This window comes from Budorcas taxicolor, chromosome 5 (genome assembly GCF_023091745.1).
Source record: "Budorcas taxicolor isolate Tak-1 chromosome 5, Takin1.1, whole genome shotgun sequence".
Lineage (NCBI taxonomy): Eukaryota > Metazoa > Chordata > Mammalia > Artiodactyla > Bovidae > Budorcas > Budorcas taxicolor.
This window is the reverse complement of record NC_068914.1, coordinates 16,034,762-16,059,872: the sequence shown is the minus strand read 5'-3', so window position 1 is coordinate 16,059,872 and position 25,111 is coordinate 16,034,762. Positions and strand designations below refer to the sequence as shown.

The 25,111-nt window shown below is 50.0% G+C and overlaps 2 protein-coding genes across 5 annotated transcripts; both read left to right on the top strand.

Moving 5' to 3' along the window:
* Positions 1–7,462: 7,462 nt before the first annotated feature.
* CHCHD1 (coiled-coil-helix-coiled-coil-helix domain containing 1) lies at positions 7,463–8,755 on the top strand. The gene is made up of 3 exons (XM_052640884.1): positions 7,463–7,603; positions 7,729–7,847; positions 8,437–8,755. The coding sequence occupies exons 1-3, from the start codon at positions 7,480–7,482 to the stop codon at positions 8,548–8,550; spliced, it is 357 nt and encodes a 118-aa protein (XP_052496844.1). The 5' UTR covers positions 7,463–7,479; the 3' UTR covers positions 8,551–8,755.
* A 1,993-nt stretch (positions 8,756–10,748) lies between these two features.
* Positions 10,749–24,984, top strand: ZSWIM8 (zinc finger SWIM-type containing 8). Of its 4 annotated transcripts, none has more exons than XM_052639526.1 (26): positions 10,749–11,234; positions 13,643–13,796; positions 14,045–14,139; positions 14,310–14,482; positions 14,659–14,766; positions 14,882–14,963; positions 15,085–15,205; positions 15,576–15,777; positions 15,926–16,101; positions 16,476–17,469; positions 18,214–18,345; positions 18,479–18,658; positions 18,760–18,943; positions 19,154–19,252; positions 19,784–19,908; positions 20,324–20,564; positions 20,663–20,821; positions 20,923–21,151; positions 21,332–21,621; positions 21,778–22,001; positions 22,515–23,000; positions 23,242–23,401; positions 23,529–23,705; positions 23,863–23,982; positions 24,306–24,416; positions 24,514–24,984. In XM_052639526.1, the coding sequence occupies exons 1-26, from the start codon at positions 11,027–11,029 to the stop codon at positions 24,972–24,974; spliced, it is 5,691 nt and encodes a 1,896-aa protein (XP_052495486.1). In that variant the 5' UTR covers positions 10,749–11,026; the 3' UTR covers positions 24,975–24,984. The 4 variants fall into 4 exon arrangements, with proteins under 4 accessions (XP_052495486.1, XP_052495485.1, XP_052495487.1 ...); XM_052639525.1 differs by having other exon boundaries at positions 23,242–23,425; XM_052639527.1 differs by having other exon boundaries at positions 23,242–23,425; positions 24,238–24,416; positions 24,514–24,839.
* The last annotated feature ends 127 nt before the right edge of the window (positions 24,985–25,111 follow it).

The window sequence follows — 25,111 nt, the reverse complement described above, 5'->3', positions numbered from 1 at the left end:
ATGGCCCTTATGTCCAAAAAACTTAGAGTAAAAAGAGCTAGAGCTATTTTATCCTTAGGGGAAACAGGTCCCAAGCCATACTGTTCTCCCCCCTTTTTTTTTGTAGTGTAAGTTTTAAAGTTCAGTGGGTACGTTTGATGACGGCTTGTCCTTGAGGATTATAAGAAATGTCTGTACAGACCAGTCAGCTAAAAATTTTTGAAAGATATGACTTTTATAAGAAGTCCCGTTGTCAGTTTTTATAGTTTTTGGTAGGCCCATATAGGCAAAAGCTTGTCGTAAGTGAGGGATACATTGAGCAGTTGACTCTCTGTTATTAACTGAAGCAAAAATCATTCCAGAATATGTGTCAATGGAAACATGTATTAAACCTTAATTACCAAACAGGGCATATGAGTAACATCAGTTTGCCATAAGTCATTAGGATATAATCCACAGGGATTTATGCATTCCTGATTCATGGGCACTACTGTAGAAGTTTGACAGGTAGGGCATTGAAAAACAATATTTTTAGCTTGTCAGGATAACTGAAATCAGTGTTGTAATCCTCTGACATTAATGTAAGTTAAATCATGAAACTGAGTGGGAGTAAGGAATGTAGTTAATTTAATACCAATCTGGTCATTACCTTCTGATAAAGGTTCTGGTAATTGAGAATGAGAGCAGATATGAGTAATATGAAATGGAAATTGTCAATTCCTAACTATATCTTGTAATTTCGAAAATAATTGAAGAATGGGAAAGTCCAAGACAGGAATATGAATAGTTTCTATCTGGAAAGTTACCTTAACAGCATATTGAGAATCTGAGATACTATTAATGGGTATTAGAATGTCTGATAGGACAGTAATTATGGCATCTAGTTAAGCTTGTTTTTTAAGAAAATTGATTAATTTAGAAGATGGGTAATGACAATCAATTGTACCAATAAAATCAGATAATGCTATCTGCCATTCCACGCTTTGTGGAAAAAGTCATTCTATCTGATCTTTAGCCAAAGGAACTACTATATATTTGGGATCATATCCTGAAACTTGTCGAATAAGAGTCCTCAATTTAAAAATCAATTTACTAATAAGTCTACATAGGTAGTCAATAATTTTGTTTGTTTATGGGGTTAAAATACCCATTCTAATTATAAATTCTGATAAATTCATTTTGCCATATTATTCCTGTAGGGGAATGAGGTTTAGGCATAATTAAAGCAGTTAAAGGTTGTTGAATATCAATTCAAGATAACTGTTTTTCTTGTATGCTTTGATTCATTTCTTGTAATTCTTGATTGGCTTCAGCTGTAAGTGTTCATGGACTGTTGAGATCTGTATCTCCTTTTAGAGTATTAAATAAAATTTATTAAATAAATTTGTCAAAGCATAATTAGAGATACCCAGTGTAGGTCATAACCAATTAATATCTCCTAATAATTTTTGCAAGTCATTCAGAGTATCAAGGTGATCAGTTCTAATTTGTATCTTTTGAGAAGATACTGTATGACGATTAAGAATGTATCCCAAATAATTATTTTCTGTATTTTATCCAGGGCAATTATTAAGCCAAATTCTTTCAATATATTTTGAGTGTCTAAAAATATATAGTGCAATAACTGATTATCTGGATGAGTCAATAAAATATCATCCATATAATGTATAACAAAAGCTTGGGGATATTTTTGTCTAATGATAGATAAGGGCTGATTAATAAGAATTTGACATAAAGTAGGACTGTTCAGAAGCAAAAGATATTAAGAAGAGGTGGCAAGAATACACAGAAGAACTGTACAAAAAAGATCTTCAAGACCAAGATAATCACAATGGTATGATCACTCACCTAGAGCCAGACATCCTGGAATGTGAAGTCAAGTCGGCCTTAGAAAGCATCACTACGAACAAAGCTAGTGGAGGTGATGGAATTCCAGTTGAGCTATTTCAAATCCTGAAAGATGATGCTGTGAAAGTGCTGCACTCAATATGCCAGCAAATTTGGAAAACTCAGCAGTGGCCACAGGACTGGAAAAGGTCAGTTTTCATTCCAATACCAAAGAAAGGCAATGGCAAAGAATGTTCAAACTACTGCACTATTGCACTCATCTCACAGGCTAGCAAAGTAATACTCAAAATTCTCCAAGCCAGGCTTCAGCAATACGTGAACCACGAACTTCCAGATGTTGAAGCTCGTTTTAGAAAAGGCAGAGGAACCAGAGATCAAGTTGCGAACATCCTCTGGATCATCGAAAAAGCAAGAGTTCCAGAAAAAACATCTATTTCTGCTTGATTGACTATGCCAAAGCCTTTGACTGTGTGGATCACAATAAACTGTGGACAATTCTGAAAGAGATGGGAATACCAGACCACCTGACCTGCCTCTTGAGAAATCTGTATGCAGGTCAGGAAGCAACAGTTAGAACTGGACATGGAACAACAGACTAGTTCCAAATAGGAAAAGGAGTACGTCAAGGATGTATATTGTCCCCCTGCTTATTTAACTTATATGCAGAGTACATCATGAGAAACACTGGGCTGGAAGAAGCACAAGCTGGAATCAAGATTGCCAGGAGAAATATCAATCACCTCAGATATGCAGATGACACCACCCTTATGGCAGAAAGTGAAGAGGAACTAAAAGGCCTCTTGATGAAAGTGAAAGTCAAGAGTGAAAAAGTTGGCTTAAAGCTCAACATTCAGAAAATGAAGATCATGGCATCTAGTCCCATCACTTCATGGGAAATAGATGGGGAAACAGTGGAAACAGTGTCAGACTTTATTTTGGGGGGCTCCAAAATCACTGCAGATGGTGACTGCAGCCATGAAATTAAAAGACGCTTACTCCTTGGAAGGAAAGTTATGACCAACCTAGATAGCATATTGAAAAGCAGAGACATCACTTTGCCGACAAAAGTCCATCTAGTTAAGGCTATGGTTTTTCCAGTAGTCATGTATGGATGTGAGAGTTGGACTGTGAAGAAAGCTGAGTGCCAAAGAATTGATGCTTTTGAAGTGTGGTGCTGGAGAAGACTCTTGAGAGTCCCTTGGACTGCAAGGAGATCCAACCAGTCCATTCTGAAGGAGATCAGCCCTGGGATTTCTTTGGAAGGAATGATGCTAAAGCTGAAACTACAGTACTTTGGCCACCTCATGCGAAGAGTTGACTCATTGGAAAAGACTCTGATGCTGGGAGGGATTAGGGGCAGGAGGAGAAGGGGACGACAGAGGATGAGATGGCTGGATGGCATCACCGACTCAATGGACGTGTGTTGGTGATGGACAGGGAGGCCTGGCGTGCTGCAATTCACAGGGTTGCAAAGCGACTGAACTGAACTGAACTGAGGACTGTTCATCATTCCTTGAGGTAAGACAGTCCATTGATATCTCTGACTAGTATTAACACTAGACAGTAAAAGCAAAATAGGAGCATCAGAAGAATCTAAAGAAACAGTAAAAAAAACCAATCTTTTAAGTCTATTATTGTAAGATGTCATTTTTTAGGAATCATAGATGGTAAGAGAATACCTGGCTGTAAGGCTCCCATGGGTTCCATTACTGCATTAATTTTTCTTATGTCTGTTAATATTCTCCATTTACCTGATTTCTTTTTTATAACAAAAACTGGGAAGTTCCAGGGGCTAGTACATTCAATTATATGTCCTTGTTCTTTATGTTCTACTATTAGCTCATATAATGCTTCCAGTTTTTCTCTGGTTAAGGGCCACTGCTCCATCTAAGTGGGTTTTTCTGAAAGCCAAGTCAGTTTTAACGCAGTCTTTTTTGAAGCAGTGGCCGCTAGGATAAATCTGGATTTTGGAAAGGGTTATATCCCATACTGGACATAATTTGTTTAGCTTTGGGGGATATAGTGGGTATGGTTACATATGCTCCCCATTGCATTAATAAATCTCGTCCCGCAAAATTGATCGGAATATCTGCAACCAGAGGTTGCTAAGTGGCAGTTTGCTGTTCTGGGCCTTTACAGAGCATAGTTTGAGAGCTTTGAGAGATATTATTCATAGTCCCTATTCCTGTTATAACAGTAGGAACTGATTTTAATGGCCAGGAATGAGGTCAATGTTTTACAGCTATTTTGAAACATCAGCTCCTGTATCCATGAGCCCAGAAAATCTCTTTTCCATTATTTCTATATCTAGTTTTCACCTCTCATCAGTAACACAGGTCTGCCAATATACTTGTTTTCCCGTACTTCCAAATCCTCCCTCTCTTTCCTAGGGGAATTATTAATCTTTATGTAAGGCAAGAGAAGGGAGTTATGTAATTCGGTCTCTCTTATTTATTTCATACGGAATACTAGCACTCATCATAACATGAATTTCCCCTTCAAAATCTTCAGTGATTCCAATTTGTACTTGAATGCCCTTTATAGTTAGACGACTACTACCAATCATAAGCCCAACAGTATTTTTTGGAAGAGGACCCCATATTCCTGTAGGAATTTTACATATTCCCATAGATGGCATCAATAATTGATTACCTAGGGCAGGAATATCTACTGCTGCACTGCCCGAGGTTGCTGGGAGTAAATCATAGATTAATTGTTTTCTAATATTTGAGGAGGATATGTGAATGGGACTCCATTCCATAAGCTCGGATTGTTTTCGGAGCCCCCAGATCGGCCCCGAAGGCATTTCCCAACAGACGAGTCCGTTCTTTATGAAATTTGGAATGGCATGGATTAGCCCAATGATTTCCTTTTTGACATTTAGAACATAATCCAGGGGCTTTAGCTTCCCCTTTTCGATCATTATTATTTTTTATTTTACAATCTTTTTTCATTTGTCCCAGTTTTCCGCATCCATGACATTTAATTTTATTGTCCTTTTTTCCTTTTGAAAGGGCCTGTGCCAATAACTGCATCTTATAGGGTTCTGATCCAATATCATGACACGCCTTTATATAATCTTCCAAGTTGCTTCCCTGAGCTTTTTTTTTTTCTTTCTTCCTTTTTTTTTTTCGTTTTTTCCCCCGAGCTTTTTTCCCACCCCACACCCCCCAAGCTTTTAAAGGCTGGAGAGACTTTTGGCATTCAGAGTTAGCAGTGTCATAAGCCAACAGCTGTGAAAGCATGTTCCTTAGATTAGGCTGAGATACCGTGCTCATTAAATGTTTTCAAAGTCTGGCTATCAAGTCAACATAAGGGTCTCCATTAGACTGTCTAACTTGTGTAAATGATGGAGTAGTATGTCCAGGAGGATTAAGCTTTTCCCAAGCTCTTAAACATACAAATCGTACTTGGGAGAGGACCTGCTCATCAAATTGTAACTGAGCCTGTATTCCAAAATATCCTGCTGACCCCATCAGCTGTTGCAAGGAAATGTTAATAGGTGGATTTGAAGCAGCATTTTTAATGAGCTTGTGGATTTGTTTCATCTTGCCACCAGGTTTTAAATTGTAAAAATTCAGAGGATGAAAAACAAGTTCTTGCAACCATATCTCAGTCAAAAGGGATCAGCCTTTCAGCTTGTGAAAGTCCCTGAATTAAACCCATAGTATATGAAGAGTTAGTACCATATTGTGTACATGCTTGTTTTATCTCTTTGACTGTCTTAAAAGGAAGAGGATGATAATCATTAGTAGTAGCACCTCGTGGATCCTGTGGACCAGGGGAAACCTGAGTGACTACCACAGGGAGGGCTAGGGCATCTTCACCCCCTTGAAGTTGTGCCTGTCTAATTACCCTTTGAAAGGGAGAAATATGGTTGGGCACTGTCAGACGAGGTTTCAAAATGCCATCATCCCACGGAGTCTCCGGATCTAAAGGGGGTGGCTCCATTAAGGGTGCTGAAGGATGAGCCACATTAACCATGGGAAGAATCATTACTCCCATACGATTTTATTTTCTTTCGCTCTTTTCGTTTGGGGTGCAGAGGTGCTTTTTCCCCTTCAGAATCACTATTCTCATATAAACGAGATTCATTCTCTGACTGTTCATGTGTTGTCTCTACAGAATTTTCAGAATCGGAGGCTTCTGAATGTAAAGGTCCTAGCGCAGTGCTAATAAGATTCCCCAGTGACCAGACAAAGGAATACATTCCCCACTATGATAAGCTCTGCGTAGGCAACGCATAACTTCTTGCTATTCTTTATACCTAAAAGTCCCTCTATCTGGATCAAGTCAATAGCAATGTTTTCCAATAGCGGAAAGAAAGTCTTTTAAAGCAGAATGAGAAACTTGCACTCCCGAGCTTTTCAACAAAGTCTTTTAAGACTTGCATATACTCGGTATGCTTAGGGCTTCCCTTGTGGCTCAGACAGTAAAGTGTCTGCCTACAATGCGGGAGATCAGGGTTCGATCCCTAGGTCGGGAAGATCCTCTGGAAAAGGAAATGGCAACCCATGACCCATTGTTAACCTGCTTGAATTATCCACGGGGTGTACTCACCAGGTACTTTCCACATCCACCTCTTCGGTCAGAATTCCCCGAGTTCCTTGCCTTCTAAGGAGAAGCTTCGAAAACTGGTTTCCATTTAAGGTCCCTGTTGGGGTGTCACTTGTCGAGTCCAGCTCAACAGTACAGGTTCCCCAAAGCGCCACAGTGGCGAAAGAATGATAAATACTCAAGGAAGTTACAGCGGGGATCAGGGGACCAACACCCCCACGAGGTGAAGGTGCCCAAACTGATCTCAAGTCTGCTTTATTATACTTTTTGAGACTTGCTTGTACGTGTTTACATGAACATAGCAGGCCAGGTGGCCTTCAATGATAATCCTGTGCAGTTAACATTTATCCCTGTTTTTCTGCCTCAAGGACAGAGACCCAGGTAATCTTTATGCGCCTCTCAGGCACCAAGGACAGGAACAGTCTGTTGATGGCTTTCCATCCCCAGCCGTCCATCCTGCTTTCAAGATGTTCGCTGTTCCTTCTTGGATTCCTTCAGGAGTCACATACTGAATCATTTCCTCTCAGCAAGATTGTTTAATTCTTTTGTCAGCCCTTTTAGTAGGCCTGTCTCGTACAAAAACGATTCTTTAAGCAGCAGCAGCTGTTCAAATAAATGAACCTATTTTTCTTCGCGGCTTCGAAGTGGCTCTAAAAGTAATCAAAACCAACAGTTCTTTAAGGTTTATTAAAATTAAATCATCCCCTAGTTAGCATCTTTAAGTCTCACATTTTGATCCGCTCCCATCCTCTCTGTCCTTGCCTATGTCAATCACTCTCTAATGCAGACTTTACCACCCGAAACTTGCGCTCTTACCTGGGTGTTCCTGGCCCAGTACTGCCCAAGACTTCAGGGCCCAGAGCTCACAAAAGTCAGCGTGGACCCACAAAACAGCCCCAAAGATTCTCCTCCTAACCTGCACGTGTCTACACCAGCCAGGGTCCGAAACCGGAATCAAGGCGACACCGCCAAGAAAAGAAAGAAGAGCATCCTGGGGCGGGAGGTGGGTGGGTTGCAGCCGAGCCTCATCGGGCTCGTAGGGGTCACGCAGGGTCACGCACGGCGCCGCAGAGCCTGCCGGGAGCTCCGTGCGCAATGGCGACGCCAAGCCTCCGGGGTCGGCTAGCACGGCTTGGGAATCCGCGGAAGCCTATATTGAAGCCCAATAAGCCCCTCATCCTAGCTGACCATGTCGGGGAACGGCGCCGGGAGAAGGGCGGTGAGTCGTGTGAGCCTTGGAGGCCCCAGAGCGGAAGCTGGAATAGTGCCGAAGGCTACTGGGTGGGAGGGTCGGAAAGTAAGGGTTTCTTTGTGACTGAGGATGCTCCCGTTCTGCCCCTCCAGAGGCGACCTGTATCACGGAGATGTCGATAATGATGGCTTGCTGGAAGCAGAATGAATTCCGCGACGAAGCGTGCAAAAAAGAGATCCGCGACTTCTTCGATTGTGCTTCGAGGGCTGAGGTGACAGGAGGCTTCTGGGGTGCCCTTTTGGGAGGAAAATAGAGGGCATTCAGGAGCGGTTCTTCCTGTTCTTGCTTGGTGATAGGAAAGTCTCTCTCATTCTGAAAGGGAGAGGAGATTTTTAGAAGCTACTTGAGTCACGCCAGAGTGGGAAAGGTTACTGTTTTGAAATCGCTGTGATGCTGAGTGTTTCATTGCTTTCAGCTTCACCGGGTGCAAAATGAGGTTAATAATTAATACTCTTTTTACAGAATTTTTTTTATCAAGCGAAGACATGCATGGGAAAGCCACTTGTTAAAATTTAAATTGCTTTTCAAATTGACATTATTGTTTAAACTAGAGACAGTAAAGGACAGGTTGTTTGGTTTCCAGACTAAATTGCCGGCTGGCAATTGTATACTAAATTGTATAATTCAGATTTTACAATCATTCGTGGATCCCAAGTCCTATGAATGAAAGGGAACTAGGAAGATGAGATAGATCTCCAGTCTGGTTAACACCTTAGTGTAATTTGGGTTGTGTGAGAACTATTAGTTAGGTCAGGGCCAACTTCAGAGCTGTCATTTTAATTTTTGTTCTGTGTTTTCAGGCAGCCCGAAAAATGAGATCAATCCAGGAGGATCTGGGACAGTTGGGGAGTTTACCCCCCAGGAAATTGAATAAGCTGTTACAGAGGTTTCCTAACAAGCCTCACGTCAGCTGAAAATGGAGAAGCATTTTCAATGACTGGACTTAGCTTCTGAGAACTAAACAGAGGCATTTTAGAGATATTTGCACTGCCATGCTCTCTTTGAAGAGTAGAAGGAGGCAAAACACTCTTTTTTTTGTCTTTTTTTTTTCCCCCCCTTTGGAAACATTATGTGGGTGGAAATTTTGCTTTATTTTGAAATAAAATCTTTTGAAGAGAACTTGGCCTTTTGTCATGGATTAGGTACTCCCACCATAGTTGAACCTTGTGTCCTCCCCTACATTCTGAAAGGTCTTTGCTCCATGATTTGCACCAGGAGGACAAAAACCTTTGTGTTGTCCTGCAATTGCGGTCCTTTATACCATTTAGTGCCCTTGCCTTTGGATGCATTAGGTTGTTATCCGTATGTGCAATTTTTTGCCATCATCTGTAAGTATATTTAGAGATGACCTATTTTTGTGCATAGCCCCTGTAAGGTGCTGCTGGAATAATCAGAGGTCCACAAATTAATAACCCACAGTTACTGCAGATGAATTTTATTTGGCCCACACAGTTAAAATTTAAATTAGCTGACCACAATAGAAAAACTGTCATAAAAAGTCCACTTTTTAGCTTCCCTTAAAAAATCAAAAGATCTGACAACCCTAGTTTCTTATCCCCACATGGAAATAAAGATTAATCAAATAGAGTTGATTATCTTCATTCTCCAGAGATCTGGTCATGGGACTCCCCCAAGTGGTGAGACTAAGACTTAATTGGCAATTATCTTTATGTATTACCTGTTCAGTAGTGTCATTATCTGCCTAGTTGCTGAAGGCATTTACTTTTGTGACCTCTTGATATTCTATAGCCTGCCCTTTCAGACATAACTGAGTTAACTTTTTCTATGTACTTTACAGCACATATATCCCCGTTGAATGTACAAAGGGATCAGCGGGGGTTTTAAAGCTCCAGTGGGATAATAAGATAAAAGAAGGGGCCATGCCTCCTTGAACCGCATACCCCATACCACCACATACCCCATTGATGGAGTACTGGACAACTGCCTATTCTGCCAGCTGAGGCTGATAGGAAGAAGTTCAGTGCTTAGGTACTGTGGGCTAGCCTTGAAGTTCTTAACGTTTGGTCAACAGACTCCCAGTAAAAGTTGTGTGAATATGGATGAGAAGAGAAAAAGTTATTTTAAACCACAACTGAAATTGAGTATTTCAGTTAACACTGGGAAACAACAGTATTATTAGCAATACCTAAATGAAACCACAATATTTTATACATTACAGTTTGTTACAGATGTCTCAACATTTATACTCATCACAGGGAAGCCTGGTGTGCTGCCGTCCACGGGGTGGCAAAGAAACACGACTGAGCGACTGAACTGAACTTCAAAATTATGGTAGTTACACTTGCAGCTAGACTTCAATGTACAAAGAATTACTGTCTTACACATTTACTAATATTTTGATAATTGTGTATCAACATATTTTCTTTATAATTCTTTGATTTAATCTATTTATAAACAATCTGAGGGACCTCCCAGGTGGTCCAGTGATTAATACTCTGCATCCAGTGCAGGGGGCGCAGGTTCAATCCCTGTTCAGGAAACTAAGATTCCACATGTGGCCAAAAATATATAAATAAATACTTAAAAAAAACTATTGCGGGGGGCGGGGGGGGGGGGTGTCCAGGTCTTCACCAGGTTGCTATGGCACACACATTAAAAAAGGTTAGGAACATCTAGACTCAAAAGCCCCACTGACAGTTCTACCACCTCCCGAAATCAAATGCCTTCTTTTCCTGGTGCTTCGCCAATTAGACCCCATAAAAAGTCTTCTGGAATGCAGGCTTCTGAACTACAATTCCCAGAAGGTGGTGCGGCCCTGGGCCTATCCAGAGTTAGGACAATAACCCCACCCAATGGTTCCTGTGTTTGTCTCTTGACAGCCTACAATTTCCGACATGCGTGGCGGCTGTTTATTCCTTGGGAGTGTTTCGGGCGCCGACTTATTGCTGGGATCTATAGTCATTTCGTATACTTTTGGGGGTTGGCTTTCTCTTAACGGTACTGGGGGTGAGCTCCAGAAAGAAAATAAAAGTAGCATTTAAACCGCTCTCTTCTGTCCGCGCGCACCGGGTCGGGGTCCTGGGCGCGCGAGGGCGGAAGTGGTGGTGGCCGGCGCGGCCGGAAGTTCAGATCAGCTGATGGGGGAGGCGGCGCCGCAGCCTCTAAGAGGCCCCGGCTGCCGAGCGCTTCGTCCGGGCCCTGAGTCTCCGAGTCTGGCTGCGATCCCTGTTCACACCGAGCAGTTGGGCAAGGCCCCGTCCCATATCTCTCCCAGGCCTGAGATCCTCGCCCGGCACGGCCGCCCTGAGCGCCCCGGCCACCCCCAGCCCCGGCTCGCCCCTCAGGCCCCGGGCCTCCCCACAGTCCCCGGCCGGCGGCCCAGGCCCCGGATCCGCGGGGGGGGACCCGGCTCCGGGGGGTGCGGGCCCCATGGAGCTGATGTTCGCCGAGTGGGAGGACGGAGAGCGCTTCTCCTTCGAGGATTCGGACCGCTTTGAGGAGGATTCGCTCTGTTCCTTCATCTCCGAGGCTGAGAGCCTCTGCCAGAACTGGCGGGGATGGCGCAAACAGTCAGCGGGGCCCAATTCCCCCACTGGCGGCGGTGGCGGAGGTGGCAGTGGCGGTACCAGAATGCGAGGTGAGAGAGTGGGCTGGCCGTGCCCCGGCCTGTCTCTAGGGCTGTCCCTGGCCGGGAGCTGTCCCGGACCGGGAGCTGTCCCAAGCTTAGAACGGACTTCAGGACTCGCTTTTCCGGTCTTCCTGGGGCTGCTTTCTCCACAACTGTGTGTGTGTGTGTGTGTGTGTGTGTGTGTGCGCGCGCGCGCGCGCTTTTCCGGTCTTCCTGGGGCTGTCTTCTCCACACCTGCGTGTGTGTGTGTGTGTGTGTGTGTGTGTGTGTGTGTTGGAGTGATGACTGGGGAATCCTGAGTTGGATAGGATTAACAACAGAAAGTAGATCTTTTGTCGTTCATTGGCCTTAGAGATAGGGTAAAAGGGAATTCCCACTTTGACCTGGGAGTACTTACCCAGTTCAGCCTGAGGCAGGGCAGAAAATAAAAATGAATATGAGTAGGGGGCGGATTGTGAAGAAGTGACCCCCTTGGAGTGTCACCCCATTGCAAAGTGCACTTGGACCTGCTGCTTCAAGGTGATGATCTCTCATCCCAGCTGCACCAAGAAGGGATTCCATCCGGAGGAAAGTGGAGGGGAACTGGCTGGTGAGAGCAGATGTCACATAGGTTTAGATCAGAGGCTTGGTTCCTGGCCGTGTGTTCAGAAACCATGGCTGGGACCAATGTATTAAAACCTTAGATTTCCATCACCTGGAGCCTGGGGAGGAGTGTAGATACTTGTCTCCAGAGTCTCATGAAACATTCTTGTTTTCATTTGAGTTTCTTCCATCCTTGGGCCTTTCAGTGAGTTAACTGATTAATGCTGTGAAGGATTTGTTTTTATTAAAGAGGACGGAAGAGAAGAGTCTTGATAGCAGAAGTCCTGAAGGCTCAGGACTCAGGACATTCTTTCTTCGCCTTCCTCAAGGCAGTTTTGTCCTGGGCTTCATTGCAAGTGGACTTTTTTCACCAGTTGAGGGGTTTAATTTGTGATTCTATTCTGGACATTCTAAGGTCCTGTTTTTCAAACTGCCCTGCAGAGATTTCCAGCACTCCTTAGGGAAAGAGAGAAACTTACATGTGTCACTACTTAGAAGTGATACTATCTATCTTCACTTAGATACCATATGCCCTGTACACACACAGACACCCACGTGCAGTCTCACTGTGGGTCTTCAGTGGCCGCTCTGCTTCTTACATATTTGCATGTGTAGGTAGTCTTGGGGCTTAGAGCTCCCTCATTTTGAGGGAAATAACTGAAGATGGTGAAGATTTTTAACATATTATAAATCAGCTATACTGTGATACTGTGAAGTTGCTCAGTCGTGTCCGACTCTTTGCGACCCCATGGACTGTAGCCTACAGGGCTCCTCCCTCCATGGAATTCTCCAGGCAAGAGTACTGGAGTGGATTGCCATTTCCTTCTCCAGGGGATCTTCCCAACTCAGAGATTGAACCTGGGTCCCCTGCATTCCAGGCAGACGCTTTAACCTCTGAGCCACCAGAAATCAACTATACTCCAGTTAAAAAAAAAAAGTTTTCAACATGTTGGTATCTTCTTGAACAGGTTAAAATCTAGGAAAACACGTCATTTCTACCCCTCCCCAACCCGACCCTAACCCGACCCGACCCTTCTTAGGTCGCTGACTGAAAGAACCAGAGGGAACTAACTTTTTTTAGAAAAGTTCCTTTCAGCTCCATCATTTTCTAATATGTGTTTTAATCTATCAGTTTGGTAAAATATGCAGTTTTTGTATCTTTTTGACTAAAACAATGTGTCACACTTTGAATGGTAACTACATTCAACTCCAGGTGATTCCAGGAGCAGCAGTCAGGTTACCTTAGGATAACCTAACCCCTTCCCAATCCCCCACCCCAGGGCGTTTGTTGTGGAAAGCCAGAGTTCAAGTGTGCCAAAGAAAGGGCAGACTCTCTTGCTTCCGGAGGCTCCTCTCTTGAACTCTTCTAGGTTCTAGACTGCCTTTCCTCCTTAGGTGGAGGCACAGAGTCATCTAGAGAAAAAGGATAGTTTTTTTAAAAAAGCAATTAGAGAAGAGAATGGCTGGTGAGATATATTAACAGTGTAATATGAATCTAAAGTGCTAGGTATATGGAAAACTAGATGCCAAGCCAAGTGAGACTCATTACTTTCTGGGACCCTGGAACACACCTGTTTGGCCAGGAGTTTCTGGGACATCCCAGGCATCTTCCAGCAGGCTGTTGCCTGGGGTTTGTTTAGCTCCCTTTCCTCAGATAAAGTCTTAAGGGTTAATGTATCCTGACAGAGGGGGTCCCTTGGTTTTTCATCCAGATGTCCTCCTTTCATGGTGAAAGTGGGAGACCCCAAGATGTGGCACTGGTATTGGTGCTGAATGATCATGGCCCTTTTCATTTCCCTTCCTCTTTCTCCTCACCTTGACCTTTGTTTCCATAGATGGACTGGTGATCCCACTGGTGGAGCTGTCAGCAAAGCAGGTGGCATTTCATATCCCATTTGAAGTGGTGGAGAAAGTTTACCCCCCGGTGCCTGAGCAGCTACAACTCCGAATTGCTTTTTGGAGCTTCCCTGAGAATGAAGAGGATATTCGGTGAGGCTAAAGGACTGACGGTGGAGGGGTGGGGCCCTGAAGTTCCGCACTGTGTGCCAGGCTTCCCAAGGAGCAAAGGAGATGCTGTGCTCGGGACTGTGGTAAAAAGACAGCAGGGGCAGGGAGTACCTGAAATTTTCCCCAAGAGGGTGTAACACTGGGGATAGTGCCCGGGGCAGGGCAGTCTCTGACAGGATCTGTAGAAGGGTATTTGATACACATGGCCATGTCCTCTTTTTCACTCGCAGACTCTATTCCTGCCTGGCCAACGGCAGTGCGGATGAGTTCCAGCGAGGGGATCAGCTGTTCCGCATGAGGGCTGTGAAGGACCCTCTGCAGATAGGTACGGGTCCTGTCCTGCCTTGTGGTTCTTCTGGCTCCTCCCTCTCCCTGTGTGAAGAGTTCAGGAACTACTGCAAGAAGCTGGAGCGGGTTGTCTAAATAACCACAGGTTCAAGCGCAGAGGCCTGCGTCTTGGCGGCTGTCCCCGGCCATACCCGTGTTTCTTCCCAGGGTTCCACCTGAGTGCTACAGTGGTGCCGCCTCAGATGGTCCCCCCCAAAGGAGCCTACAACGTGGCTGTGATGTTTGACCGCTGCCGAGTCACTTCCTGCAGCTGCACCTGTGGTGCTGGGGCCAAATGGTGCACCCACGTCGTGGCCCTCTGCCTCTTCCGCATCCACAACGTGAGGCCCTCCCCACCTATCCTGGCCCAATCCTCCGCCCCATCCCCTCCTTCTCTGCTGCATCCCTGGCCACAGTGTGAACCCCTTCGCCTCCCGGACTCTGCCTCTCTGTCCCCAGCTCCGGTGTCGGCAAGTCTTTCCTCAGATTGTTTCACTTCTCTCGGTGCTCCCTTCAGGCTTCTGCAGTCTGCCTGCGGGCCCCCGTGTCAGAGTCCCTGTCTCGGCTGCAGAGGGACCAGCTGCAGAAATTTGCTCAGTACCTCATCAGTGAGCTCCCACAACAGGTGAGGGAGGGTGGCACACCCTTCTCCAACCAGCTCTAGGGCTGCGTATCAGCCTTCCTGTGAGGCCCTGGCCTCCTCGGGTCACTTCTGCCTTTGTGTCCCTTTCTCCGGTCAGATCCTCCCCACAGCCCAGCGTCTCCTGGATGAACTCCTCTCCTCCCAGTCAACAGCCATCAATACAGTGTGTGGAGCCCCGGGTGAGTGTGGTGAGGAAGAAGCGTAGCAGGAAGAAAGCAAGCTGGGGTTGCAGAGCGCCACTTACTAAAAAGGCAGATCCAAGCCCCTGCCTCCAGGTGACGGACTGCTTGTTACCCCCAGACCCCACAGCAGGGCCCTCCGCCTCCGATCAGAGTACGTGGTATTTGGATGAATCGACGCTCACCGACAACATCAAGAAGACACTGCACAAGTTCTGCGGCCCCTCCCCTGTGGTGTTCAGGTGAACTGGGTCTCTTCGTGCCATGTCTGTGGTGGAAGGGGCACCTCCTTCAGGCTGTGGACAGATCCTTTGTCAGTGCCCGCCTCCCCCACCTCCATTCCCTGTGTCGGTTCCCTGCCTAGTGAAATCAGCGGGTAATGAGAATTTTAAGTAGTCACAGAGTGGTCTGTCCTCAGGTAGAGCATGCGTTATTTTTCTTCCTTTCAGCAACTGGGAAACTGAGGCAGAGAGCGATTAAGAATTTTTGTCAGGGTCATACTTCCCCCTGTACTTTGTGTTTTGACGTGGGAGTCAAAGTCGTATTGCTCTTTCACCTGCTTTATTCAGCCCCATCTTAGGGTCATCATTTTCCACTCTGCGACTTTCACAGTGACGTGAACTCCATGTATCTGTCTTCCACGGAGCCTCCGGCCGCCGCTGAATGGGCATGTCTGCTGCGCCCTCTGAGGGGCCGCGAGCCAGAGGGCGTCTGGAACTTGCTTAGCATCGTGCGGGAGATGTTCAAGCGAAGGGACAGTAATGCTGCCCCCTTGTTGGAAATCCTCACTGACCAGTGCCTCACCTATGAGCAGGTAATTCTCCCAGAGCCAGGTAACCCCATGCTGGTTCATCCTCTCCCTTTCTCAGCCGCACCCCTTCTTGCTGACAGGGACACTGGAGCAGGCTACTCTGTCTTTCTCCAACTTAGCAGGTTCATCTCAGAGCTCTCTTTGTTTCCAGATAACAGGCTGGTGGTACAGTGTGCGCACCTCAGCCTCTCACAGCAGCGCCAGCGGGCACACAGGCCGGAGCAATGGGCAGTCTGAGGTGGCGGCCCACGCCTGCGCCAGCATGTGTGATGAGATGGTCACCTTGTGGAGACTGGCCGTGCTGGACCCCGCGCTTAGCCCCCAGCGGTAAGTCTCCCCCAAGGCTCACTACGGTCTAGAGGCGGCCCAGCCCTGGATGACCCAGCCTTCGTCTCCTCACGCGCACACACTTACCACTCTTCTAGTCCTGGGGACACGGGAGGTGCTGAGCATTAGGTTTCCAGTGATTTATGAGTCCTTTTTCTGAGAGGCTTTCTTCCTTCTCTTCCGTAAGTAGCCCACTCTCCCAAATCCCTGATTGTTCAAGTGACATCTATGGGGCTGGCTCAAGAAATGCTTCCCAGGGTCCTTCCCTGTAACCCGCTTTTGGGGTTCGTCATCTCCCCTCTGCACCCCTCCCTCCTTGGTACAGAGTGTAGCCGCCCCCACCTCCCAGCAGCGCGCCCCCTCTGTTCCCTCAGCCGCCGGGAACTGTGTGCACAGCTGCGCCAGTGGCAGCTGAAGGTGATTGAGAACGTGAAGCGGGGACAGCACAAGAAGACCCTGGAGCGGCTCTTCCCTGGCTTCCGGCCGGCGGTGGAGGCCTGCTACTTCAACTGGGAAGAGGCCTACCCGCTGCCCGGTGTCACCTACAGCGCCACGGACCGCAAGCTGGCCCTGTGCTGGGCCCGAGCCCTGCCCCCTCGGCCAGGAGCCTCGCGTGCTGGGGGCCTGGAAGAATCCCGGGAGCGGCCCCGGCCTCTTCCTGCCGAGCCAGCTGTGCGGCCTAAGGAGCCAGGGGCCAAACGCAAGGGATTGGGTGAGGGGGTCCCCACGTCACAGCGGGGTCCCCGCCGCCTCTCGGCAGAGGGGGGAGATAAGGCACTGCATAAGATGGGTCCAGGTGGGGGCAAAGCCAAAACACTGGGTGGGGCTGGCTGTGGGGGCAAGGGCTCAGTGGGCAGCGGGAGCAAGCGACGGCTGAGCAGTGAGGACAGCTCCCTGGAGCCGGATCTGGCTGAGATGAGCCTGGACGACAGCAGCCTGGCCCTGGGTGCAGAGGCCAGCACCTTCGGCGGATTCCCTGAGAGCCCGCCACCCTGCCCCATCCCTGGTGGCTCGCGAGGCCCTTCTACCTTCCTTCCTGAACCTCCAGATACTTACGAAGAAGATGGTGGCGTGTACTTCTCAGAAGGGCCTGAGCCTCCCACAGCCTCTGCTGGCCCCCCTGGCCTGTTGCCCAGGGAGCTCTGTACCCGGGACGACCTCCCTTCCACAGACGAGAGTGGCAATGGACTCCCTAAAACCAAAGAGGCAGCCCCTGTGGTTGGCGAGGAGGATGACGACTACCAGGCATACTATCTGAATGCCCAGGATGGGGCTGGGGGCGAGGAAGAGAAGGCTGAGGGTGGGGCTGGGGAGGAGCACGACCTGTTCGCTGGACTGAAGCCGCTGGAGCAGGAGAGCCGCATGGAGGTGAGGGGACTTGGACAGGACTCTGAGGGTGCCCCATGGCCACAGCAGGGAGAGGGACCATCAGCCTCTGTTTGGGAGTTAGAGGGCTGTTGTGCGATGGTTAGAATCCTGTGGCAGGCTCCTCACTGGCCTCGCTGCCTACAGTCCATTCTCTTCTGTCTACTGATTTCCCTGGACTGTTTGGTTGTGTCACTGGTGCTTTAACTCTTCAGTGGTTTCCGTTGCCCTTAGGGTGAAAATGAAGGGCCTCGGCATGGCCTGCAAGGCTTCACTTGTTCTGATCTTTGCCTGCCTCTCCAGCTTCATCTAGCTGCTATCGTACTATACTCAGTTGAGCCATTCCCATAGCTTGCCATGCTCTCTTATATCTGTACTTGAGCATGGATTGGTCTGCCTGTCTGGAGTGTCTTTCCCTCATCTGGTTAGCCACTGTTCCTTCTTCATGCCTCAGAGATCTTAGAGATCATGTCCTCTGGGAGGTCTTCTCTGAGACTGCCCCAGGGCCCAGTGAGGTATCCTCCCCATCTGCTCCCCTCTGGACCTTCCCAAATAGTAGCTGGCTGCACACCTCTGTGTGTTCGTGTGTCTGTGTCTCTAACTGGCTGTGAGTTTCTGGTGGGACTGGCACAGGGTCCAGTGGATAGTCGGTGCTCACGGGAGATGTGCTGCCTGAGTGAGTGTGGTGTCCTGCCCCTCGGGAGCATCAGGGCTTCAACGCATCTGGTGCCCGTGTCCTTTTTCCAGATACTGTTTGCCTGTGCTGAGGCCTTGCATGCGCACGGCTACAGCAGCGAGGCCTCCCGCCTCACCGTGGAACTTGCCCAGGACCTGCTAGCCAACCCGCCTGACCTCAAGGTAGAGCCGCCCCCTGCCAAGGTGAGAGAGACCCCTCACCCTTCCCTCTGCGTCACCCCCAACCCTCTCCCACACCCCCAGGCAAGAGTCTCCTCCTCCCTCCACCAAGGTGAGTCAGACTCATCCGCCTGCCTCCTTGTGCTTCCCTCGTTAGGGCAAGAAGAATAAGGTATCTACAAGCCGTCAGACCTGGGTGGCTACAAACACACTGACCAAGGCAGCTTTCCTGTTGACAGTGCTAAGTGAGCGTCCAGAGCACCACAACCTGGCCTTCCGAGTGGGCATGTTCGCCTTGGAGCTCCAACGGCCCCCAGCTTCTACCAAGGCCTTGGAGGTCAGAGGTTCTGTCTGGACCTTGTACTGCCATCTCCTTAGAGCCTTGCACCTTGATATCCATCAGGTGTGAGCGGTCTGAGCTCCTCCCTGTGCCCTCAGGTGAAGCTGGCCTATCAGGAGTCTGAGGTGGCCACTCTGCTCAAGAAGATCCCTCTGGGTCCAAGTGAGATGAGCACCGTGCGCTGCCGGGCAGAGGAGCTTCGTGAGGGGACGCTCTGTGATTATCGGCCAGTTTTGCCTCTCATGTTGGCCAGTTTCATCTTTGATGTTCTCTGTGCTCCAGGTATGATGCCTGACTCGACAGAAAGTGGGGAACTGGAGCAGGGTAGCTTTCTCTAAGGAGAAACTAAGAGCCCCAAGGCTTTGAGCTCCCTTTAAGACACATCGGGCAGCTTCTTGGAAGAATCTAGAAAGATGAACATCTTGGGTTTGTTCCCTTTTATTCTGTCCCATGTTACTTCTGCCTGTGTAACTTATCCCAACTTTTATCCAGTGGTTTCTCCCACGGGTTCCCGACCCCCAAGTCGCAACTGGAACAACGAGATGCCCGGGGACGAGGAGCTGGGATTTGAAGCAGCAGTTGCTGCCTTGGGTGAGTCTGTCAGTGTCTTGAGCCCATGTGTGAGCTAAGCCTGGCCCAGGCTGTGAAGGGCGTCGAGACATGGGCCCTCTGTGGAAAGGGGAAAGCTAGCATAAGATGTAGGGCCTACAAGACTGTCAAGAATTTAGGGCAAAGACGTGTGCTATGAACATTGGGTGTTACAAGGACAGCAAAATCAAACTCCAGGGTAAAGCTCTAGGAAGGGGATGGAGTATGGGATGTGAGTTAAAGGATCCATTAAGTTCCAGGTAGGTGGACAAAACACTGTGAGTAAAGACCCAGGGGCAATCAAGTCTCCATGAGAGTGAGGAGCCCAGCTTCCCTGAAGTGATGGATGTGTCAGGACAGTAGAGGGGCCAAACTATGAAAGCCTCAGAAAGCAGACCAGAGTGTAGGCAGTGGGCACCTTCCACAGGGAATACAGGTTGAACCGGAACCCCTTATTTCACACACTGGTGGCTGGGAGCCCTGTCCTGGGAGTTCTGGCCACTCACAACCCCCTGGGCGCCTCTTTCGTCACAGGCATGAAGACAACAGTGAGTGAGGCAGAGCACCCGCTGCTGTGTGAAGGCACACGCCGGGAGAAGGGCGACCTTGCCCTGGCCCTGATGATCACTTACAAAGACGACCAGGCCAGACTCAAGAAGGTGAGGGGCTGCGGCACTGGGGTTCACAGGCAAAGAGCAGATTTTACCACCTTTCTCAGGGGGTTCCAGTATGATGAGAAAAGGGCTATTCTTTAAGGAGATAACGGGGGAATCTTGGAACACCTCATCAGGAACACGAGAGACCATTGGTTCTTATAGGAATGCTTGGGCTCGAGGTGGAAGAAGAGAAGAGGGCATAAAATCGTTCATTCATTTCAATATTGAATATGAACATACTCAGTCCTGTGGTCAGTGTTACAGGGCATACCAAGACATGTAAGCCAGCCCCTCTCTTCTAGAAGGTTCTCCTGTGGAGGAAAGCCTTGCTGAGGAGGAAGTTTTAAGCTCTACAAGGAGAAAGAAAAGTAATAGAAGACAGGAGATAAAGGTCCTCCTGTCACCGCTTCTCTTTCAGATCTTAGACAAACTCTTGGACCGAGAGAGCCAGACGCATAAACCACAGACACTGAGTTCGTTCTATTCATCCAGCCGCCCGGCCACAGCCAGCCAGAGGTCTCCTTCAAAGCATGGGGGCCCATCTGCCCCAGGGGCCCTGCAGCCTCTGACCTCAGGCTCTGCAGGGCCTGCTCAGCCAGGGAGTGTGGCAGGGGCTGGGCCAGGCCCCACTGAGGGCTTCACAGAGAAGAATGTGCCTGGTGAGGTGGGGGCACTGGGCAGGGGGGATGAATGGTCTGGAGCCATGTTGGGTTCCCCTTTCCCAGGCTCATCCTGGTGTCCTATTTTCCTGATGTAGAGAGTTCCCCACATTCCCCCTGTGAGGGCCTTCCACCTGAAGCAGCTCTGACCCCAAGGCCAGAGGGGAAGGTTCCCAGCCGCCTGGCACTTGGCAGCCGAGGAGGCTACAACGGACGGGGCTGGGGCTCACCAGGGCGGCCTAAGAAGAAGCACACAGGTATGACAACCCATGGGATGACGTGGAGGGAAGGAGGTTCCTAAAGGTTGGAGTCTGACTTCTGGAGCAGATTTCTGAGACTGACTTGTCTTGTGGGTTAGGCATGGCCAGCATTGACAGCAGTGCCCCTGAAACAACGTCGGATAGCTCCCCAACCTTAAGCAGGAGGCCGCTGAGAGGGGGCTGGGCCCCTACCTCCTGGGGTCGAGGCCAAGACAGTGACAGCATCAGCAGCTCTTCCTCAGACTCCCTTGGCTCCTCGTCCTCCAGTGGAAGTCGCCGGGCCAGTGCCAGTGGAGGGGCCCGGGCGAAGACTGTTGAAGTTGGCAGGTCAGTGGGAAGAAATAAATACTCTTCTCTTCTGCCCTGGTCCACCCCGAGAGCCACATCCCTAGGGTCATGCAACCAGTCCCCCTCAGTGTCCTCACTTCACCCTGGTTTTTTCCAGCCTCCCTGGACACCCATTTCAGAGAAACCCCAATCCCGGTCCCTACCCCATTGCCCCTTCAGGTACAAGGGCCGCCGTCCCGAGAGTCATGCCCCCCATGTACCCAATCAGCCATCAGAGGCAGCTGCACACTTCTACTTCGAGCTGGCGAAGACAGTGCTGATCAAGGCAGGGGGCAACAGCAGCACTTCCATTTTCACACACCCATCTTCCTCAGGGGGCCACCAGGGTCCTCACCGCAACCTGCACCTTTGCGCCTTTGAGATTGGGCTTTATGCCCTTGGCCTGCACAACTTTGTTTCTCCCAACTGGCTCTCACGTACTTACTCTTCCCACGTTTCCTGGATTACAGGTAAATCTAGTATCTTGTGATCTGGGTATGGGAGGGGAATTAATGCATGGTGGTAAAAGCCTTATCCTCGTAGTTCCTGACCTGATAGGAGAGACACCATTCCCATTCCCACTGCCTGTGTTAACCACATCCTGTTCTTCTCTCCTTTTTCTGAAGGCCAGGCAATGGAGATTGGGAGTGCAGCCCTCACTATACTGGTAGAATGCTGGGATGGGCACCTGACGCCCCCTGAGGTTGCGTCCCTGGCTGACAGGGCATCACGGGCACGAGACTCCAACATGGTGAGGGCAGCGGCGGAACTCGCCCTAAGCTGCCTGCCTCATGCCCATGCGTTGAACCCCAATGAGATCCAGCGGGCCCTGGTGCAGTGCAAGGAGCAGGTATTTCTAGAGGCCACTGGGGACCTGCTTTGGGACATCTGGGCAGGAAGGTTGGGCATGGGAAAAACTGATGGCCCAGGTCTTGATTCCACAAGCCTGGCATTCATGAACTCCGATTGGTCCTCTCATGGTGACAACTGACATAGTAACGTGCTTTAATATCCATTACATCCTTTACAACTCTAAGGATAGGACTATTCCTATACCAGAGAGATTCTCACTGGGGGTGGAGTCCTTGGGGAAGGCCTGAGGGAGATGATGGAACTCGGCTGGGAGTAGCTGAATTAGGTTGGAACTGGGACTGCAACTTGGGTCTTGACTTCTGCTGGTCAACAGAGATTTGTTCATTGTCTGTGTGAAGCATTCACCGCGCTGACAGACTCTGAACATTGGCTCTGACCTTGGCTGCCTCCCCAGAACCAGCCAACTCTGAAGAAGCGTCAGCACTGGTCATCTAGAACTGTCCCTGAGTAAACCTCTTCATCCTTAACCCTCTTTGCCCCTCCTTTTCAGGATAACCTGATGTTGGAGAAGGCCTGCATGGCAGTGGAAGAGGCGGCTAAGGGTGGGGGCGTATACCCCGAAGTGTTGTTTGAGGTTGCTCACCAGTGGTTCTGGCTATATGAGCAAACAGCAGGTGGCTCATCCACAGCCCGTGAAGGGGCTACAAGCTGTAGTGCCAGTGGGATCAGGGCAGCTGGGGAGGCTGGGCGGGGGCTGCCTGAGGGCAGGGGGGGCCCAGGGACTGAGCCGGTTACGGTGGCGGCGGCGGCAGTGACAGCAGCCACAGTGGTACCAGTCATCTCGGTGGGGTCCAGTTTATACCCAGGTCCAGGCCTGGGGCACGGTCATTCCCCTGGCCTGCACCCCTACACTGCTCTGCAGCCCCACCTGCCCTGCAGCCCTCAATACCTCACCCACCCAGCTCACCCTGCCCACCCCATGCCTCACATGCCCCGGCCTGCCGTCTTCCCTGTGGCCAGCTCTGCATACCCGCAGGTGAGACCAGTGTTCTGCTGAGAGGCTGGGCATGTGGGGGAGCTCCCTGGGGGTTCACAGGGGTTGGAGAAGGGCACTCTGGGAGGATGATGGGGCTGTCCCAGAGTCCTGGTGAGGGGACGGGAGTCGGGACCAGCCCGACTACGCTAAGAAACGCAGGGATGCCCAGGTCTGGATGAACGGGAGAGAGCTCCACCCTAACACAATTTGCTTCTCTCCCGTTTCTTCTCCCCACCTCTAGGGTGTGCATCCTGCATTCCTAGGGGCTCAGTACCCTTACTCGGTGACTCCCCCCTCACTTGCTGCCACTGCTGTGTCTTTCCCCGTCCCTTCCATGGCACCCATCACAGTACATCCCTACCACACAGAGCCAGGCCTCCCACTGCCCACCAGTGTGGCCTGTGAGTTGTGGGGACAGGGAACAGGTGAATGGAGGGGTGGCACGCTGGGCAGGGGAGGTGGGGAGGGAATCCTCTCTGTCCCTCTTTGGGCTCTGAGTTCCTCACACGGCTTCCATCCTACCCTCAGTGAGCAGTGTCCATCCAGCTTCCACGTTTCCAGCCATCCAGGGTGCCTCACTGCCTGCCCTGACCACGCAGCCCAGCCCTCTGGTGAGCGGGGGTTTTCCACCACCCGAGGAGGAGACCCACAGCCAGCCTGTCAACCCACACAGCCTACACCACCTGCACGCTGCCTACCGCGTCGGTGAGAGGAGGTCCCTTTCGGCAACCCCACCAGCAGTGCCAGAGGCTCTTTAGTGGCCCTTCCCCACCCTGTCTCTTCGTTTGTTTACTGGGGGGCTAGGTGATAGGCTAAGAGGTAGGGGATGGATCCTCACCACGGTCCCACCCTTTTCTCCCAGGAATGCTGGCACTGGAGATGCTGGGTCGCCGGGCACACAACGATCACCCCAACAACTTCTCTCGCTCCCCTCCCTACACTGATGATGTCAAATGGTTGCTGGGGCTGGCGGCAAAGCTGGGTAACACCTCCCCTCCCCAGGACCATTGTCCACCCTCACCTGCTTCCCCAACCTTCCTATCCCAGACCTCCTTCCTAGCTCTTGCTCAGAGTTGAGGCCTTGGTCGGGTATGTGTGCGTGCGCGGGGGGCGGGGGGCGACCTCAGCTCCTGGGGTGGAGGGAGGCTCTCTGCCAGGCCAGAGCTGAGAGAGTAAAGCTGGGTCCCTAGGGCAGAGGTGGCCACCCCCGTCTCATGCCCCTCCCCCTGCCCCCCAGGAGTGAACTACGTGCACCAGTTCTGTGTGGGGGCAGCCAAGGGGGTGCTGAGCCCGTTTGTGCTGCAGGAGATCGTCATGGAGACGCTGCAGCGGCTGAGCCCTGCTCACGCCCACAACCACCTGCGTGCCCCGGCCTTCCACCAACTGGTGCAGCGCTGCCAGCAGGCATACATGCAGGTGACCACCTGGGCAGTATGGAGCAGGGTGAAGCACCTGGGCAGGCAGGGGGAGGGGCCTGATCCTGTGCTCAGTGGCTTCTCCTCACTCCGTCCAGTACATCCACCACCGCCTGATTCACCTGACCCCCGCCGACTACGACGACTTTGTGAATGCCATCCGCAGCGCTCGCAGCGCCTTCTGCCTGACCCCCATGGGTATGATGCAGTTCAACGACATCCTGCAGAACCTCAAGCGCAGCAAGCAGACCAAGGAGCTGTGGCAGCGGGTCTCACTCGAGATGACCACCTTCTCCCCCTGAGTCTGACCCCCATAGGGCCCTATGCAGGGACACAGGCCTCTGGCTATGGGGGCCCCTCACCAAGGGGGAATGAGTCTTGGCTGGACAGATCATCCCCACTCAGTTCCCCAGTAGCCCAGACTGGCAGCTGCTCTTGGGCTGTAGCTTGGGGCCAAGATGCCTCAGACCCTAGAAACCTAGGGTTGGGGGAGACAGCCCTGTCTGGGAGCGGGCATTGGGTGGCCTCTGGTATTTATTTGGCATTTATAAATATATAAACTTTTTTTACTCTGGTCTGCCTGGGCCTTTCCCTTCTTTCCCTCCATGTGTGGATGAACCCTGAACTAGGGCAGAGGAAAAGCTGGATACTTCCTTTGTTCTAGGTTTCTCCCACTCCAGCGAGGCAGACAAAACA